Source organism: Leptonychotes weddellii, chromosome 16, assembly GCF_054177405.1.
Source record: "Leptonychotes weddellii isolate Sample4059 chromosome 16, ASM5417740v2, whole genome shotgun sequence".
NCBI classification, from domain to species: domain Eukaryota; kingdom Metazoa; phylum Chordata; class Mammalia; order Carnivora; family Phocidae; genus Leptonychotes; species Leptonychotes weddellii.
In genome coordinates this window covers 41,528,227-41,546,082 of record NC_138384.1, presented here as the reverse complement: position 1 = coordinate 41,546,082, position 17,856 = coordinate 41,528,227, and the positions used below count along the sequence as shown (strand labels likewise).

The 17,856-nt window shown below is 51.9% G+C and overlaps 1 protein-coding gene across 1 annotated transcript in view; it reads right to left on the bottom strand.

Annotated features, from left to right (window-relative positions):
• Positions 1-1,251: 1,251 nt before the first annotated feature.
• The window catches only part of HNRNPUL1 (heterogeneous nuclear ribonucleoprotein U like 1), a 35,475-nt gene continuing 18,870 nt past the window's right edge, over positions 1,252-17,856 (bottom strand). Inside the window, exons 9-16 of the mRNA XM_081807898.1 lie at positions 17,078-17,084; positions 16,806-16,928; positions 16,580-16,708; positions 6,795-6,963; positions 5,870-6,154; positions 4,635-4,924; positions 3,080-3,271; positions 1,252-2,508 (exon numbers count right to left, since the gene is read on the bottom strand). Coding sequence (XP_081664024.1) covers positions 2,392-2,508; positions 3,080-3,271; positions 4,635-4,924; positions 5,870-6,154; positions 6,795-6,963; positions 16,580-16,708; positions 16,806-16,928; positions 17,078-17,084 — 1,312 coding nt within the window. The 3' untranslated portion in view covers positions 1,252-2,391. The remainder of the gene's footprint in view (positions 2,509-3,079; positions 3,272-4,634; positions 4,925-5,869; positions 6,155-6,794; positions 6,964-16,579; positions 16,709-16,805; positions 16,929-17,077; positions 17,085-17,856) is intronic.

Genomic DNA, 17,856 nt, shown 5'->3' with positions numbered 1-17,856 from the left:
GAGGTAAGGGAGATCTGTGAGGAGGCTGGTGCAATGATCCAGACACTGTGGACAGGAGCAGAGAAATAACTTCCCATTTGCATTGCCAGGATAAGGGACCTAGAGGCCCATTTGCCACAGCCGATGGGTGGGAACTACATTTAAGAGTTTACTCAGAGAGGCCAGCAGAGGGTGCCGTTGCCCAACACGTGGACCAGCAAGGAAGGGGACTTTCCGGAGAGATCTGAGGCCCTTCCCCTCCTGCTCTCCCTGAGCAGGCAGAGGGTGGCACTCTAGGGTCCCTTTTAGCCCAACTAGCTACCAATTTTGGCTCCATCTCACATTCAGATGCCTCATCCCTGACCTCAAAACTAGTCAGCCTTCCTCCTCCTTTTGCAGCCTATGTCCCATTCATAAGGCTCTGAGGTACTTCCTGTTAGGCAAGGGATGGGGCTCAACTAGCACTCCTGTGCCCCAGCATTGTCCCTCACAATATCACTGGGAACACCACATATCCAGAGGGGATAAAGAAATGACTCCAGTTGCCAGGAGAGGACACTAGGCTACATGGAGATGCAAACATGAAGTCTTCTACCCTGGCTACTTAAAAAATTGTTCCCTTCTCCAGGAAGACCTCCCCTTACCACACTCCTAACCCTCAGGCTTTCACAGCTGACCACTTGGTGCTGTCACCATCTGATGACAAGTCTGTGCTACCTTTGGACTGGGAGACCCGTGAGAGCCGGGCTCAGGACTGCCCTGACCGTGCTGTATCCCCAGCACTGTCCAGAGAGAGTGAGGCACAAGGCAAGCACCTAACACACAGTGGCTGGATAAAGAAGTTCCTGGAATCCCCACTAGCCTGGATCCAGGACTGCAGGTAGGACACGTCCTAAGTCCAGCACCCAAAGCCAGGACCGAGGTGGGTGGGCAGTCACACCCCATGAGGACCCCCAACAGTCCAGCCCTGGTCTCCATCCCATCAGCCCTACCTCACCCTCTGCCTAGGGACCTGCCATGCCTTCTAGTCACAAATTCCTGGAGAGAATTGGGGCTGTGAATGGACCAGAAAGAGGAAGGACCAGAGAACTACTTTAAAATGAAAGTGGATTTTAAACTGAGAGCGCCAGCACCAAAAACAGGGCCAGGCACATGAAACCCTCAGTAAGTGTTTAACGGATGAGTAAATAATGTCCCCTTTGAAAACGTCCCACCCCAATTAAAGGCCAACTGCAGTAATACTTCAGGGTTTCAACCCTGCTTCATTCCTGCTAGGAGGTGCCATGTCATTTATTGAAAGAAAACAAAACAAAGCAAACACATTTCTTAATAAGTGCAGTTTGTTAAAATTCTGTTAAAACATATGGGTCAAGGGGGAGTAAAAATAATCAAAGGATCATTGTAGGAAAAACCTTTAGGTCTGGCACCTGGAAGACCTCTGGAGAGGAGGCGGTGGGAGAAATTTCATGTTCTGAAGGGAAGGAGCCCCCCCCCACCCCAACCTCCCCTTCTTCCCTCTCACCCACTTAATCCCACCAGAAACTACCAAGACGCCCGGAATAAAAGGTTTCAAGTTCAATAGTCACACTCTCTCCAAATACAAAAAGCAGTTACAATTCAACTCAACACAGAAGCTTGTGTGCAAGGTTACGGGAAACTGAGACATCGTATAAAAAGTTAGGTTAAAGATGATTCTGTGGTTTTGTTTTTGTGTGTGTTTCGTTTTGAGGGTGTGCCTCTTCCTCCGGCACCTGAACTCAGCAAAGAAATGGTTATCCTGATGAAATATCAACAGCCACAGTAAAAACAGAGAAATTCTAAAAATTAAAAAAAAAAAAAAAAGCATAATTACCAAAAAATATCTGTCACTGCTTCCTCCCTCCGCATTTTACTTTTTAAACTTGTGGGTTTTTGTGTTGGTTTTTTTTTTTTCCTAAGTTTTTGATTTTTTTTTTTTTTTTTTTTTAAATCCTGAAAAGTAGACAGTAAAACAGCTCCTGGAAGAATGTACAACCAACTGCATGAGGGTCTGGGAAGCTGAGGGGCTGGAGCAGGGCTGGGAGAGGTGGGCAGAAGGGGCCCTCCCTCAGCCACTGTAGCCTCACTGTATGACCAAGGGGGGGGGATCTTTAGTCAAAAAGGAGGCGGGGAGGAGGAAGAAGAGGAGGAGGGGAAGGAAGAAGGTGAGGGGACAAACAGAAAATAAAAGGTCATTGTTGCCTGTTTGAATCCAGAGAAAAATGCCCGGCCCTGTGTTGGGGAAGAAGCCCCTCGGAGGGGAGGCAGTGGGCTGAAAGGAGGCAGCCCTGGGATGACCCGTCCCCCAGCACCGCAGGACCCAGTGTGGGCAGACGAGGGGGCCAGGGTGGGCGCTGGTGGAGGAAGCCGGCAGGGGCCTCCGGAGCACACTGGCTACTGTGTGCTTGTGCCTCCCTGTGTGTTCCCGGAGTAGCTCCCGTAGTCGTAGTTCCCGTAGTATGGTGGCCACTGGCCCTGGTTCTGATAGTACTGGTTCCACTGCTGGGCATACTGGAGAGAGAAACCAAGAGCACACGTTGTCCTTACCCAGACCCGTATTTGGCTCCTGCCTTGACCCCACTCTCACGCAGGTCAGAGGTGAGTGCACTGACATGGGTCCCCTGACAGAGAAATCAAGGTCCCTTGGGAGGACAAGTGACTGACCTGATGCCCCATGGGTGGGGAGTCAGGGACGGAAGCCCAGACCTCCTGGCTTGCCAACCTAATGTCCTTTCAGGTATAGGTAGATACCACATTCAAAACACTTAACAGGTATGATGGCCCAGCACCAGCCAAGGGGAATGGACACTGGCCATGGTGCTGAAGCAGGATTCGGAGGCCCCTGCTAGGCCATTTAGTGGCTTCACCGGGGAGAAGAGGTTCGGATACCAGTTATTTAGCAGCCAGTGCAGAAATTTCAGTAAGTGGAATGGCTACATCAGGTGAATGCCAGCCTGAGGCCAGCCCATCTCTGTAGGAATAAACAGGGACTCCAAGTCTGGGAATATACATTCATGCGGGTCCCCTGGAAGTCTCTATGCCCACCCTCCCCCTGCTCCCCCACCCCGAGTCTGGCACCTACCTGCTGATACTGGTTATAGCTGGGCTGAGGGTAGGTCTGTGCGGTGGGGGGCGGCGGTGGGGTGTAGGGAGCCGGGTTGTAGCCGCCATAGCTCCCATAGTTGTAGGCAGGTGGTGGTGGAGGTGGAGGTGGTGGGGCCGTGTAGCCCTGGCTGTAACCTCCCTGGTTGTAGGGTGGCTGGCTGTAACTCGGCTGTAAAGGGGGGGGAAAACCAGGGTGCTGTGAAATGGCTCAGCTGGGACAGAGTAAGGGTCTTTGTAAGCAGTGGATGACAAAGGAACTTCCCTGGTGGAGGCTGTTTGAGGGCTGAGGAAATGGGTCAGCTCTGTGACATGGTGGGACAGGGAAGGAGACAGGGTTGTGTTCTGGACTCTACTCTCAGCTCCAAGATCCTGGGGGAGCAAGGCACACAGCATCTCTTGAAATTCCACTGCTCCCCCCCAGCACTGTAAATGAGAATTACAACAGAACTACCCCTTCCGATTGCCTTGCGTATTCAGGAAGCCTGAGTGCACAGGCTACTGGGCACTCCATAAATGGTGGTAGTTGTTTTGGGAAAAGGTCTGCTGAGAACAGAAGTAGCGATTTCTCAAGTGCTGCCCACATGCAGACTGTACCATTAACCCACCTAATTGCCCCATCAACTCTGTGAGGCAGGCTCCACTAGCCTCATTTTACAGAGAGGTTCGAAACTTGAAGCTCAGGGAGGTGAAATTAGTTGACCCGAGTCACACAGTAAAAAGTGGTGGAGCTGGACTTGACCTCCGGTCTGCCTCGTTCCAGAACCTTACCCACAAAGCTAAAATACCACCCATCCCTCACAACAAACCTCGCAAATGAGTTCTACCAACAACTCCATGGTCTTTTATAAAGAAAATGAGGTCCAGGGAGGTGAAACCGTTTGTGCAAGGTTATAAAACCGAGACATTGTGGGGCTGGGGTTTGAATCTGTGCCTACCCACCCTGTTCTAGGAAACATTCTGGTTAGACCAGGACTGGGAGCCATTCATCTGTCTCTTGGCAGCTGTCCCCAGGCCTGGCATGTGGAAGGCGCTCAGGAAACGGCAGTGGACTGTTCTGGTTAACAGGGGCCTGTGCATTCCAGAGCCTGAGCACCGGCTTTTGGAGAACTGGAACTGAGCCAGGAGCTGCTCCAGAGTGAAGTTCTCAGGACACTGGGCAAGACCTCCCAAGCTTAGGGCCTGTCTCCATATGCTGGAGATAAGGGGGTCAGCCCCTGCCAGCCTAGGCAAAAGTAACTCCAATCAAGTACTTTCTTGGGGATTCAGTAGAGGCCAGTGACACCACCGAGGGAGATGTACTTGCTGGAGCAACCAACACTCTTAGCACATGACTGTGAGGGGGTGGGAGAACAAGCAGGGTCCCGATTAATCTGGGTCTGGCAGGAAAGTCTAGGGTCCATCACAGTCAAAAGCACTGCCAGGAAGAAGGGCAGGGCTGGAGGGAAGAGTGGAGAGCCGTGGCCGGAGCGCCTGTTGGCCATTCCCCGGGCCCACCTCCTCTGGCCTGCATACACGCCTGTGTGTTCTCTCACCTGTGGAGGGCTGTAGCTGCTGACAGTGGGGGTGCTGGTACTGGCGCTCGAGCCAGGGATGTTGCTGTTCTTGTTGTAGCTGCTGGCCCCCGGTGGGTTCCGAGCAGGGCTGTAGCTGGGTGGCGGCGGCGGCTGCTGGGGCGGTGGCTGCGGCGGCGGCGGCTGCTGGGGCGGTGGCTGTTGCTGGGGAGCCCGGTTGTAGCTGCCTCGGTTGTTGGAGTTGTTGTTATCCCGGCTGTTGTTACCCCAGCGGTTCTGGTTGTAGCCACCACCTCCGCTGCGGTTGAAGCCTGCGTCGGAGAAGCCAGGGGAGAGGCCCTGTCACTCTGAACTGGTGACCCTCAGGAGCGGGGCTCCACTCTGGGTCTCCCCAGATCCCCAGGCATGCCCCCTGTGCAGCCCTGTAACTCAGTCATCACTATCTGCTGACAGGCTTGTCTTGCTCACCGGACTGTGAGCTTGGGACCAGGGCTGCTTGGGTTTCTACTGTGTCCCCAGCATCCCAACAGCTGCTGAACAAATCGGAAGAGGTGGTCAGGAAGACAAAACTAAGCATCCAGGACAGTCCTCTTCAGGCTTGGTCAAATGGGTAAGGCTCTCCTGAGCCCTTGAGCTGCTGTGGCTGGGCCCAAAACCCTGCCCCCTGCCAACTCCCACTGGTCTCTGGACCTCAGCCTAGACACTGGTGTCTTGGCAGGCCTTTCCCGAGCCTGCTCCCTCCCAGGCTGGATCAGGTGTCACCCAAGCTCACGCTAACCCAGGGCTTTGCCACTCAGCCCAGAAGCCTTCTGGACGGCCACTATAGGCGGATGTGTCTGTCTGGGGCAAATTAACCTCCTTAAGCCCACTTCTCTATTTGTTTTAATGCCAAACAACCAAAAACAGTCCTGGCATTTGTCTTGCGCTAGCTCCTGAGCAGGAACCTAAGACTGGCAGTAAACTCGGTCTGGCCGCTCTTCTTAAGGCATTTATGGTCAGATGGCAGGGAAGAATTGCAAAAATGACACCAGAGTGACCTGCAAAGGGGCATGGGCTTTAGGAGCAATGCCTAGGGGAAGCAGGACAGTGGGAGAGGTCCCCTGAGGGCCCAGAGTTTAACTCACTGCGGTTCTCCGCCAGAATTCAGCCCACAGCTGGTGCTAGGGAAATTCACCTGCTGACTGAGTAAGCAGTCACAAAGCTCAACCCTGTCCCGGGAGCCAAAAGCCAAGAAAGCTCTGTTTGAGATGTCTTACCTCCTCGGTAGTTGCCTCCTCCACCGCTGCCGCCCCCTCGGTTCTGGAAGCCTCCTCGGTTGCCCCCTGGTGGGCCTCTGTTGTCATAGCGCTGGAAGCCGCCACCACCCCCGCGGCCCCGGAAGCCACCACCGCCTCTGTTGTCAAAGCGCTTTTCAGGGGGTGGCCCGGCCTTGCGACCTTCCTCGTTGTACTGCCTCACCAGCTTGTCTGCTTCTTCCCGCTGCAGCTCAATGAACAGCACCTCGTCCAGGAAGTCCCCAACGTCTGGCAATGTGAAGTTGGCTAGGAAGAAGGCAGGGCCCCAGAGGGAACAGGGAGAGGTCAGTACCTTCCGCGGTCTGGTTCCCTACACCCCCAGGACACTGGCCTGCCAGAAGGGAGATGGCAGAGGGGACGAGCAGTGAGTGACAGAAGCGAGAAAGCGTCTCAACCTCTCTGACAATGTTCAGGGGTTAACAAAGACCCTCCTGTCTCTCTTCTGAAGAGGTGGCCTAAGCCCCACCAAATATAAACACTCCCTCCAGCCTCCCCAGGGAGTGGGCAGGCAGGTGGAATCAGCATCCTTATTTTCTACAGAGGAGCGGACAGAGGCCAGCTCAGCACTGCACCAGAGGGAGCCAGAGGCAGTGACTGTGCGGGACTTTCAGCGTCTGCTCCCTCACATCCTCTCCCGCATCCTGTCCCAGCCCCAGCCCCAGCAAGTCTGAAAACCGTGCCCCAAGAGACTGTTGGTAGCTCTTCTGTTCACAGCTGCACCAGACAGGGAAGGGCAGAACAGAGGGAAGGGCAGAACAGGAGGAGGAAAGAACGGACAAGATCAAAAAAGGAGTAAGCCAGGAGCTGGGGAGGAAGGGACTGTGGAAGGAGCTTTTCTGTGGAGGACCCTGTTGTGTTGGCCCCCTGGGAACCGCTCATCTCCTACCTTTCATTTCTAGGACCGCGTGATCTGGGACATCCTTCCCTTCCTCGTCGGTTCGCTTTATTGTCCGGTCTTTTAGGTCCTCATCAGTGGGACAAATTACAATGGCTTTGCGCTGGAAGCCTTCAAATGGTCTCATTTTTCGTCTCTGGGCTGATCCATAAACATTTGTCTAGAGGTAGGTAACAGAAGAGGCAAGAGATGGCACATTACGACTTAGGTTTTTTCCTGCCATGTATTATGTAGGCCAGGAACTGAGAAAAGCACGCTAGTTCTCCAAAGCAGAAAAACTCAGGGAACTGCTCTTTTTGTACTTTTAAGATTCTTTTTTTTTTTCTTTTTAAAGATTTTATTTATTTATTTGACAGAGACACAGTGGGAGAGGGAACACAAGCAGGGGTAGTGGGAGAGGGAGAAGCAGGCTTCCCGCTGAGCAGGGAGCCCGATGCGGGGCTCGATCCCAGGACCCTGGGATCACGACCTGAGCCGAAGGCAGACGCTTAACGACTGAGCCACCCAGGCACCCCTGCTTTTAAGATTCTTGAGCCCATCCTCAGAAAACGGACTTGGGAAAGTGGCTGCTGACAAGTCACAGGAGAAAGGGTTCCCAGAGGTTGGGCTTTTAACCCCTATATGTTCTTGGTATGCCACCTTACATCCTCCCCCCAATTCTAAAAGTAACACAGGATGGGGCACCTGGGTGGCTCAGTCGTTAAGCGTCTGCCTTCGGCTCAGGTCATGATCCCAGGGTCCTAGGATCGAGCCCCACATCGGGCTCCCTGCTCGGCGGGAAGCCTGCTTCTCCCTCTCCCACTCCCCCTGCTTGTGTTCCCTCTCTAGCTGTGTCTCTTTGTCAAATAAATAAAATCTTAAAAAAAATAAAAAAATAAAAGTAACACAGGCTCATGGTAAAAACTTCGGAGTACAAGGTAGAGTAAGAATTTAGAGTAGAATCCCTTCATCTGCTTACTGCCAGTCCTCCTTCCCAGAGATGACCTGTACTGAAAACATGTATTTCTAAAAAGATCTGTGTAATCTTCTTTTTTTCTTAAAGCATTTACTTTGAGACATAATTGGAACATCTTAGAGGTACAACACGTGGGAAAGTGCTCAGTTAAAATATGGAACGCGGGGCGCCTGGGTGGCTCAGTCGTTAAGCGCCTGCCTTCGGCTCAGGTCATGATCCCAGCGTTCTGGGATTGAGCCCCGCATCGGGCTCCCCGCTCGGCGGGAAGCCTGCCTCTCCCCCCTCCACTCCCCCTGCTTGTGTTCCTCTCTCACTGTGTCTCTCTCTGTCAAATAAATAAATAAAATCTTTAAAAAAAAATAAATAAATAAAATAAAATATGGAACGCTTCACAAATCTGTGGGTCATCCTCACACAGGGGCCAATTTTAGTGTATGTGCTGCTGAAGCCAGCAGAGATCTCTGTGATTTTTAACACAATTGGAGGGGCGCCTGGGTGGCTCAGTCGGTTGAGTGTCTGCCTTCGGCTCAGGTCATTGTCCCAGAGTCCTGGGACCGAGTCCCGTATCGGGCTCCCTGCTCAGCGGGGAGTCTGCTTCTCCTTCTCCCTCTGCCCCTACTGGCCCTCTCCTGCTGGCATTCTCTCTCTCAGATAAATAAGTAAAATCTCTAAACAACAACAACAAACAAACAAAAAATAACACAAGTGGACTCAGGCTACATACTCTCCTGAAGGCTTTTTCTTTCTTTTTTTTCTTTTTAAGATTTTACTTATTTGACAGAGAGAGACAGCTAGAGAGGGAACACAAGCAGGGGGAGTGAGAGAGGGAGAAGCAGGCCTCCCACTGAGCAAGGAGCCCGATGTGGGGCTCGATCCCAGGACCCTGGGACCATGACCTGAGCCGAAGGCAGACGCTTAACCAACTGAGTCACCCAGGCGCCCAATTATATATTTTTAAAGCTTTTATTTATTTGAGAGAGAGAGATAGTGACAGAGATAATGAGAGAGAACACAAGCAGGGGGGGAGGCAGAGGGAGAAGCAGGCTCCCCACTGAGCAGGGAGCCCGACGTGGGACTCGATCCCAGGACCCTGGGACCATGACCTGAGCCGAAGGCAGACGCTTAACCATCTGAGCCACCCAGGCGCCCCTCCTGAAGGCCTTTCCACTTAACGTTTCTCTAACATTTTTCCATGCCAGTGTTCTCTTTTAATGGCTACATAATACTTACAGGATGGTTGCCATAATTAACCAGCCCTTTCTGACAGCTGTATGGATTCTTGTCATCAACACTGTGGTTCTTTTACTCCCTCAGTCCTTCTCTAAAGCATCAGCCTCAACCACAGGCTTTCAACCACGGAGCTGGGCAAGGCAACAGCCTGTGCTTTTCCCAAGTGCAGTTTTGCTGCTAACGTTCTGCTCCCTTCCTCCAGGTGATGCGCAGGTGCATGCTGGGCCGGTGGCGGCACAAAGTGGTGCTCTAGAACACACCTGACCAAGAGCCGCAGTTGCCAACGGCTTCCATTTACGGAGTACCTCCTACATGCCGGGCCCTTTGGAACCGGGGCCTAGACCATGGGACCCCAGGGCTCCCCGGATTCAGCCCGTACATCCAAACCACCTAGATGCTACTGAAAAGGAGAGCGGCCCTAATGCCACTCGGAATTTCCAAACCCATCTCTGGAAGTGGGATCCAGAAACCTGTATGGGTATCCACTCTATCTAAACTCAGACAGTCAATACAACTGGAGTGATGAGAAGTACCTGCCTTTGAACAACTTGTAGAGGCTCTGACAGGGACTTAAGGGAGAAGCCACAGCGGGGAGCAGTCGTAAAGGGGCACGCACACACAAAAATACTGTATTTTGAATCAACAGCCTGGCAGGGTGGAAAAGCCCCGGGTCAAGTCCTAGTGTGGCCTTTAACTCACTCTGGCCAGTCCTTATAGTGGCTTCATCTGGAAAACAGAGATGAAGAGCCTCCCTGCCAGGGCTGGTGAGGATGGAGCAGAAAAGGATGACAGAACAAATGTCCTGGTGCAAGGAAGTCCTTGACTGGGGGTTCAGAGGCAGCCTCCAGCACGGAGAGAGAGAGTGTGTGTGTGTACGGGTGGCCTGGCCACCCCAGCTCTAATCGGACTTGCTCAGGTCACACCCGTGTGGCTCTGGGTGAACAAGTGCCACTCAGCCTATTTGTCTGTAAAATCAACCCACTGCGCATTTAACGAGTCTCAAACCCTGAAAAGGGAGAAGAGTATGAATGTCAGATGGTCACTATTAAGCCTGCTGGAGTTCATGTGGGTCAAAGCCCTTGGTTAGCTCCGGGCCTGGCTCACAGCGAAGTCAACAACTGGGAGCCACTGTAGTTACGGCCGTCACTGGGGAGGGAGGTGTGCCATGACTAGCCTCACCGTAAAGTAGATGTGAACCCAGGGAAGACCAAGCTATAGTGACTTCCCATCAGAAAGGCAGGGACAGGGGCGCCTGGGTGGCTCCGTTGGTTAAGCATCTGACTCTTGGTTTTGGCTGAGGTCGTGATTTCAGGGTTGTAAGATCGAGCCCCGAGTCAGGCTCTGTGCTCAGCCTGGAGTCCACCTGGGATTCTCTCCCTCTCCCTCCCCCTGCTCACACTCTAAATAAATAAGTAAAATCTTAAAAAAAAAAAAAAAAAAAAAAAGAAAAGAAAAAAACAAAAAAAAAGAAGACAGGGTAGAGAGAACACAGGCTTTGGGGAAGAAGCTCGGGGTTGAAATCCCAGCTGTGCCTTCTACTATTTGTGAGACTGTAGACAAGTCACCCAATTAGCCTGTGTCTCAAATTTCTTCCTCTGAAAGACAGGGATCAGATCACCCTCCTTCTGGCTCTTCTGGCTCTGGTGAGGATTTGCAGATGTGAAAATGTCTGGCATGTGGCAGGAAGGGGGCAGGGAAAGTTCCAAGTCAACACACATAGGGTGGATCTGAAAATAGGGCCAACAGGACTGACACTGTCCCAGGAGAGACTTCCCAATGGAAAGGACCAAGGAAAGTTAAATTCGAAGAAAAGACAAGTCACAAGAGATCCTCTCCCAAGACATGGAACAGGAAGCTGGGCTGTAGGTCAGCCAGAGGCCAGGGACCCCAGTGCACATCTGCTGGGAGATCTGGGAGGTGGGTGCAGCTGTTCTCTAAACCAATCAGACCCCTGGTCCTGACACACACCAGGTGGGGATGTTCCTCCCCGTTCCCCGGGGAAAATGTCCCACCCTTCAAGGACAGGGAGGACCACGTATGCCGCAAGCACACATCCATGCTGTGATCTGGGCCCTGAGAACTGGCCCATGGAGAGGCCTTGGGCCACAAATGGTTAAAAGGCACATCAGATTACAGAGGAAAAGTCTCTTTCCCCACTGCTCTTCCTGGACTCACTCCTAAAAGCAAAGCAGAAGGTGGCATCTGATCATAGCAAGATAGAATTTGGCCTCCTCCAGCTAAATAATGAGGTTTTCTCCTGGCACAAAAGCCAGAGTGACTGTGGCCCTAAACCATTCTGTGGACAACCCATTCCACGGTTCTCGCCCAGAAGAAGTGATCCTATTTTGACTGCCTCGAACCCCAAGGGACAGGGATAAACACCCCCTGGAGTTTTCCAAGGGGCAGACCTGCCCTATCAAGGTGCTGACGAGGGGGCAAAGAAGAGAAGCAATGCTGTCAAGAGCGCTAGTCCCTGCAGCTTTGCAGGATGGGGGGAGACGGGGCGGAGCAGACTGGGCTCCTAATAATAGCCAGCCCCTGTCCTGGGAAGTGGCTAGACTCTGAGGGATGGCTGCTCAGACACCCTGGAACAGAGGTGCTGAGAACACACTTGGCGAGCGTTTCTGAGACGGCCTCTCCCTCCCCTTATTCCTGGGCTTGGGGAAGGGAAGAAGAGGATCCGAACCAGGCCAGCAGAAATGCAAATGCTTGGCTTCCTGGAGGAAAGAGAGTTAGCTGCTGGTGGCTGTTGCTACAGCAAACACAGTGAGGTCAGAGCCCTTAGGCCAGCCCAGCACTGCTCTGGTCACTGGGGGCTGCTGGTGGCTGTTGCTAGGAGACGAGCACAACAGCTAGGTCAGCTTTTCCAGCTGCGTGGGATCCCTCTGCCCAGCTCCTGCTTCTCCCAGTCCCACCCTGAAGATGCTGGCTCTGAGAAGGTCTGGGGCTGTCTATGTTCCCTGGCTCCCCAGCTATCCCCATCCCTAGCAATGGGGGCCAAAGGACAGGAGCTGGGTTTCTCCGAGAAGCTATGTGGGTAGTTCTGGTGTGTGGCGGTCCGGTGGAATGAGGGAGAAATATAGCCCAGGTTCTGTGAGAGTCCCACTGTCCCTTGTCCAGAGCTCAACAGGGTCAGGCTGGCAGGGAGAGAAAACCTGGCTGGACCCCACAGGAGCACATTTAAAGCTGGTGACAAAAGAGCTCACTCTGGCAGAGTGAGGTAAACTCAGTGGGAGAAACCACACATGTAGCAAGAGAACTGGCTGGAGTGTCAACAGTGGAACAGGCTGAGGCTCTGGGGATGAGGAAGGTGGAGAAGAGAAACACCTCCCTCTCCAACGCCTGCCAACAAGAGGCAGTTTACTCTGGACCTCTGCTCTTAGCCCTAGGTTTCTGTCTCATGCGAAGGCATGGCACTTGTCAACAGGGATGCAAAGCAAGACTAGACCCACATGTTCTGCTGACTGAGACGGGGCTGAGGCAGGGCTGGCAACGCTGTCACATGCAGCCCTGCTTCTGATTACTGCCTGGCCTGGCGCTGGGCTGTTAGAGCCGCCGTCTTGACTCTGGGGGTGGTTTGGGGCCTTCATACAGGGACCTGCAGAGGCCTTCTCGAGGCCTCCAGGTCAGCTCCTGCTCCTGCCCTGTACCGTCTCGAAGCTCCGTGGTGGGCCAGGGCAGGCAGCACCTCATTCCAGAGGCTTTCCACAGGTAAGAAAGGACCCCAAAGAACAGTTGAAGCGATGTGGCCTCCTACTTCTCTGTTCCCCTTTCTCTTCAGCCTTTCACCAGCCAGGCGAAGTGAGCCATGTCCCTCTCTGATGAAAACATGACCATGGTTCACCACTGCCCTCAGGACAAAGTCTCAACTCTTTTTATCATCGTCCATGTCCTGGCCAGGCACCCCACCTCCAGAAAGCTTTCCTAATTTTCCACCAGGGCCCCCACCATTTTTTGCTGTGACTTTCTGGGAAGTCAGCAGAGGCCGGTTCTACCAGTAAACCGAATGCAAACTTCAAATAGGTTCCTTTCCCAGATGAGGCCTCAGCTTCCCCTCTGGTCCATTTTTTTTCCTGCCTTCCTCAGATGTCCCACAGCTTAACACCTCCATGATCTCAAGAGGACTCAAGTCATCACGAAATGTAGGTCCGGGCCCCTACACACCTGAGAGCTTGTGCTCAATGAGACACATCCTGGGAGAGGGGCTGGGATCCTGGCCAAAGGCAGAATCCTGGTACACACAGCCTCTTTCTCCTTCCCTCTCAAGGATGAGCATTTCTGAGGCCAACCTACACAGGAGAGCCAGGAGAGCCAAATACAGGGAGGTCTGACCACTCTGAATCAGAGAAGAAAGGGAGAAGACAGCCCTGAGCTGAGATCCCGGGACTGCAGGAACTTTGCGTGCTGTACTGTCTCTGCTTTGGGAGTTCTTTCTAGCTCAGGAGACAGCTATGCATCAACTTACCCCTTATCACTGTCGAAGCTGGTGGAGTGGAAAGTGCCGGCCATCTTGCCAGGGGTCTGCTCTGAACCTTACATCCTACCTCCAGGGTTTTCTGGAACCCACTTTTGGGGCTTAAGTCAAAATAGGTGAAACCACTGGCTTTAGACCTCTTCCCAGGCCTGACCAACCTACAGCTTGAGGCCCCAAGTCAATCCTCCAATCTGCGGTTAATCCGAGAACCCTCCTCCCCCTCCTTCAGAGTTTAGGTTATTTTGCTTCCTTGTTGGCTTGGGTCACTTGACCTGACCAGCAGGTCCTCCACCAGGAGGCCAGCAGCCCTGAAGAGCACAGGCGCACCCGGTACAGCCCTGGACCCTGTCCCTGAATAAGCCAGCAGAGGACGAGAAAGCCAACGGTGAGTCTTTACAGAGCTCAGCTGTTCTGTGCCTGGCTGAGAGGCTGGGGGCCTGACTTCCAGGGAAAGCCCACTTTGAGATGTTGAACACAGATGTTAAGATCATCTACCCCTAGGACTATAATCCTTTTCCACTGGGCCACATATTTGAAATGGGTTTCACAGATGATTGAACCAGCAAACTGGGGACGGGGCGGGGGGGTGGGGCAAGGAGGCAGGGAATACTTCTTGGTATCCAAACAAGGAATCCTCAGGGCATTGCTCTCTACTTTTCAGGACCCGGAGTCCCACTGAGGCCAAGTTGGACTACAATTTCAAAATGCCCTGACAAGAAGAATGGGGCAAAGTGAGGCTTGTTTAAAAAACAAAGTCTTTGGGATGCCTGGCTGGCTCAGTTGTTAGAGCACACGACTCTTGATCATGGGGTTATAAGTATGAGCCCCACGCTGGGTATAGAAGTTAATAATAGAATCTTTATTTTTAATTTTTTTTAAGATTTTATATTTATTGGAGAGAGAGAGAGCAAGAGTAGAGGGGCAGAGGGAGAGGGAGAAGCAGGCGGGTCCCAGCTGAGCAGGGAGCCCGATGCGGGGCTCGATCCCAGGACCCTGGGATCATGACCTGAGCCGAAGGCAGACGCTTAATCGACTGAGCCACCCAGGCGCCCCAAGAAAAAAATCTTAAAAAAAAAAAAAGAAAAGAAAAGAAAGATAAAGAACAAAGTCTTTTAAAGGGAAAGAAGATTGGCTATATGTATCATGAATGGGGCTGAGCTGGGGCAGTAACCCCCGGTGGCTCTTAGACTATCCTGTGCTCAACTGTGTGTGGGGGGGGTTTTTTTTCCCCCCATTAGCCCAATGAGTTATTTTTATCAAAGTTTAGTATTATGGGACCATGTCCTGTGTTTTTTACAAATGCGGGTCTTCAGGGCTCAATCCTATGATTGCATCCTTGCTCACTGGATGAAAGTACACCTTTTCAGGCCCACTTTCCAGAAGAGCAACACCCAGAGCGAATCTCACATCTCTAGCATCACATAAGGATGCCAGAAGTGTGGGACAGCCTTGGCCAACTTTTAGTTTTTGTAGCATGCTGTTTCACCAGCAAACCACAGATTTCCACTCTCAACACTTAACTGCTTGGCAAGATCCTTTAATTTGTCTATCATAAAGAACTACTATCACAGCTAATAGCTTTTTTTCTTTTTGTCTTTAAGGACTAATTTCTTCTTGGGGCATCTGGGTGGCTCAGTTCGTTAAGCGTTCAACTTATCGGCTCAGGTCATGTTCTCAGGGTTGTGAGATTAATCCCCACATCGCATTGTGCTTGGAGCTCAGAGGGGAGTCGGCTTCTCTTTCTCCCCCCCGCCCCTCCCCCAACTCGCGTGCCCCCACTTCTGTAAAAAATTTTTTAAAAAAATCTTTAAAAAAATTATTTAAAAAAAAACTAGTTTCCTATTCTGTGCTCTTTTCAAATGTTGGCTATGAGGCCTCATTTCTTCCACTGTAAACAGCAGCTTACTGGTTTATTATGAATAGGATGTACCTCGGGAATAGCCACATGGAAGAGATGCTTAGGGCGAGATACAGGGAAGGTGCGCAGGGGCGGGGAACCACTCTTCCCAAATCTCCACTGTCCACCAGCCTGGGAGCTCCTGCTCAATTGTTTTGTTTAAGATGCTCACTCCAATGCAAAGCCAACTTGGTTCCCTGGAGTTTCCAACCACCTTCCTGACAAGCCTGCCACCACCACCAGCTCCATCCTCATCAGGAACTCTGAACTCATGGGAACCAAGTACCCAGGGCTACATGTATGGAAGGCACCCCAGTAAGGCTGCCAGGGCGGGGGCGCTACTAAGGTTACACACTTGCACTCACAGATTTTTAAGAAAGCACAAGTGCAAGGCTAAGGGGAGCAGAGGCTTGTTCACAGGTCCCCAAATACAGGATCTGCTACTTGAGAAAGCCTTCGGGACAATGTCAAGAATGATGTCTCATAGGCAGTAAACATGAGGAACTTGTTACTCTGAGACAGGAATCCTTCCTTAACCATGTTTGGGTCACTCATCCTTTTGAGAATGCTGAAAGCCATGGACGACTTTCCTATCCTAACTCAAAACTGTCCAGTTGTTTGCTTGTTTTCAAAGGATCTGTGCCTGTATACAAAATTCTGGTTTAATTTCATACCAGCCTTCCTCTTAACTGGTAGACAACACGTGACTTAGATACGTACCCGACAGTCATAAAAACATGCTAACAGAAGCTGAGACATACCTATTTTGTAGAGCAATTAACAACAATCTCCAGCTACTATGGGCCAGACCGTGTTTCATGGGCACCATTATGATCTCTCTTTTACAGACCAAGAGACTGAGATTTGGGGGATGAAGTCAGCTGCCCACAGGCACGCAGCTAGGAAGCGGCAGAGCTCGGATTCAAGCCCAGGTTTGTCCAGCTCAGAAATCCATGTCCCTTCCAATTCACTAAATAGCTCTCACGTGATGATGTTCTTCTGGGCTGCTGAGAGCCTGAGTTATGTCTGGATCATGGTCCCAGAGCCCACCCACAGACTGGCCTCAGAGACCTAGGCTAAGAGTCTGGGACTGTGTCATCATGTAGAGCTGACTCCCTGATCAGCGCTGTAGTCTGAGCATTACGGGGAAAAAATAAAAGGACCAGGCATCTAACAGGCCCCTGCCATTTCCTGGGGCATGAGGGTCACCAGTTAAGTACCTGATCTAGGATATAGTTGCGTTTCTTGCGGGCGGCGATCTGGATGAGGCGGTTGAGGCACTGGGTGGCCTGCTGGATCAGGACGTCCCAGCGGCCAGCATAGTTCCGCTGCCGGCGTAGGCCCATCACCTGCGGGCAGAGGGTGAAGGGGTGGGTGGTCCTGGCTGCAGGCAGCACTCTGGTGGACGAAGGGGGTGGATATGGAGGGACCAGGGACCATCCTTACCCGCATTTTATCCATGATGGCATTGGTACCCAGAATATTGTACTTCTTGGAGGGGTTGGAGGCTGCGTGTTTGATGGCCCACGTGGTCTTACCGGCAGCGGGCAGGCCCACCATCATCAGAATCTACAAAAATGGGACAAAGAGGGACACTGAAGCAGTAGCAGTGGGTGGCATGGCGGCCTGGCACTGCCCTCACTCACTGGTGACCTCAAGGGTAACTCAACTTCATGGCTGCCTCTGGAAAACAGAAGCAATGACAGAATCTACCTCACAGTGTTGCTGTTGGAATTCAAAGACACCAAGGGTGTCTGTCAGACTCTAAACAGAGGGCCTCGAATGGGGCGAGCACAAAATCAAGTGCTGTTATCGTGAATATTACATTTCTGTTCAGGATTAAGCGGCTTCTGACAGGGAAAAGCCCACAGAGGGTCATGCATTGGGAATCGTGCACATAGTGGCCACAAGAAGTGGTACAACCTTCCTGGAGTCCGAGAAGGGGACAGACTATACGCACGAGGACAAACATGGTATTTATTTAATACATTTAGAATTTGGTAAACACTAGATACAACCTAAAGGCCCACCAAGAGGGGGACAATTTGTTTGTAAGGCCATTAAAAGTGAGTTTAAAAAGAGGGTTTCATGTAGTGGGATAAAGCTCACAAAATAATGTTGAGTGAAAAGGGCACATGTCAAAATGCTTATACTTTACAATCTCAATTATGGGAAATTAATCTTTATGTTTAGTTTTTTAGAAATAAACATAAAATCACGTATCTGAAAAAATATTATTTTGAGGGCAAAGCTCACTAGTACAGCTTCTGCTGCCAAATAACCCCCAAGATCTGTTGTCATTTTTGTTCTTGGACAGTCTTGGCCTCCCTGAAGCAGCAGTGCGGAAGAAGCCACATGACAACTTCCTACCGGAACCTTTCCAAGATTTAGGTCTCTCACCTCAGCCCCTCCCCCTCTTCAGCCCAAGCCACACCCACTGCCCTCCCCCCTCTCCCCCAGCCCTGGGAAGCCTGGACGAAGAGGCTCCCAAGCACCG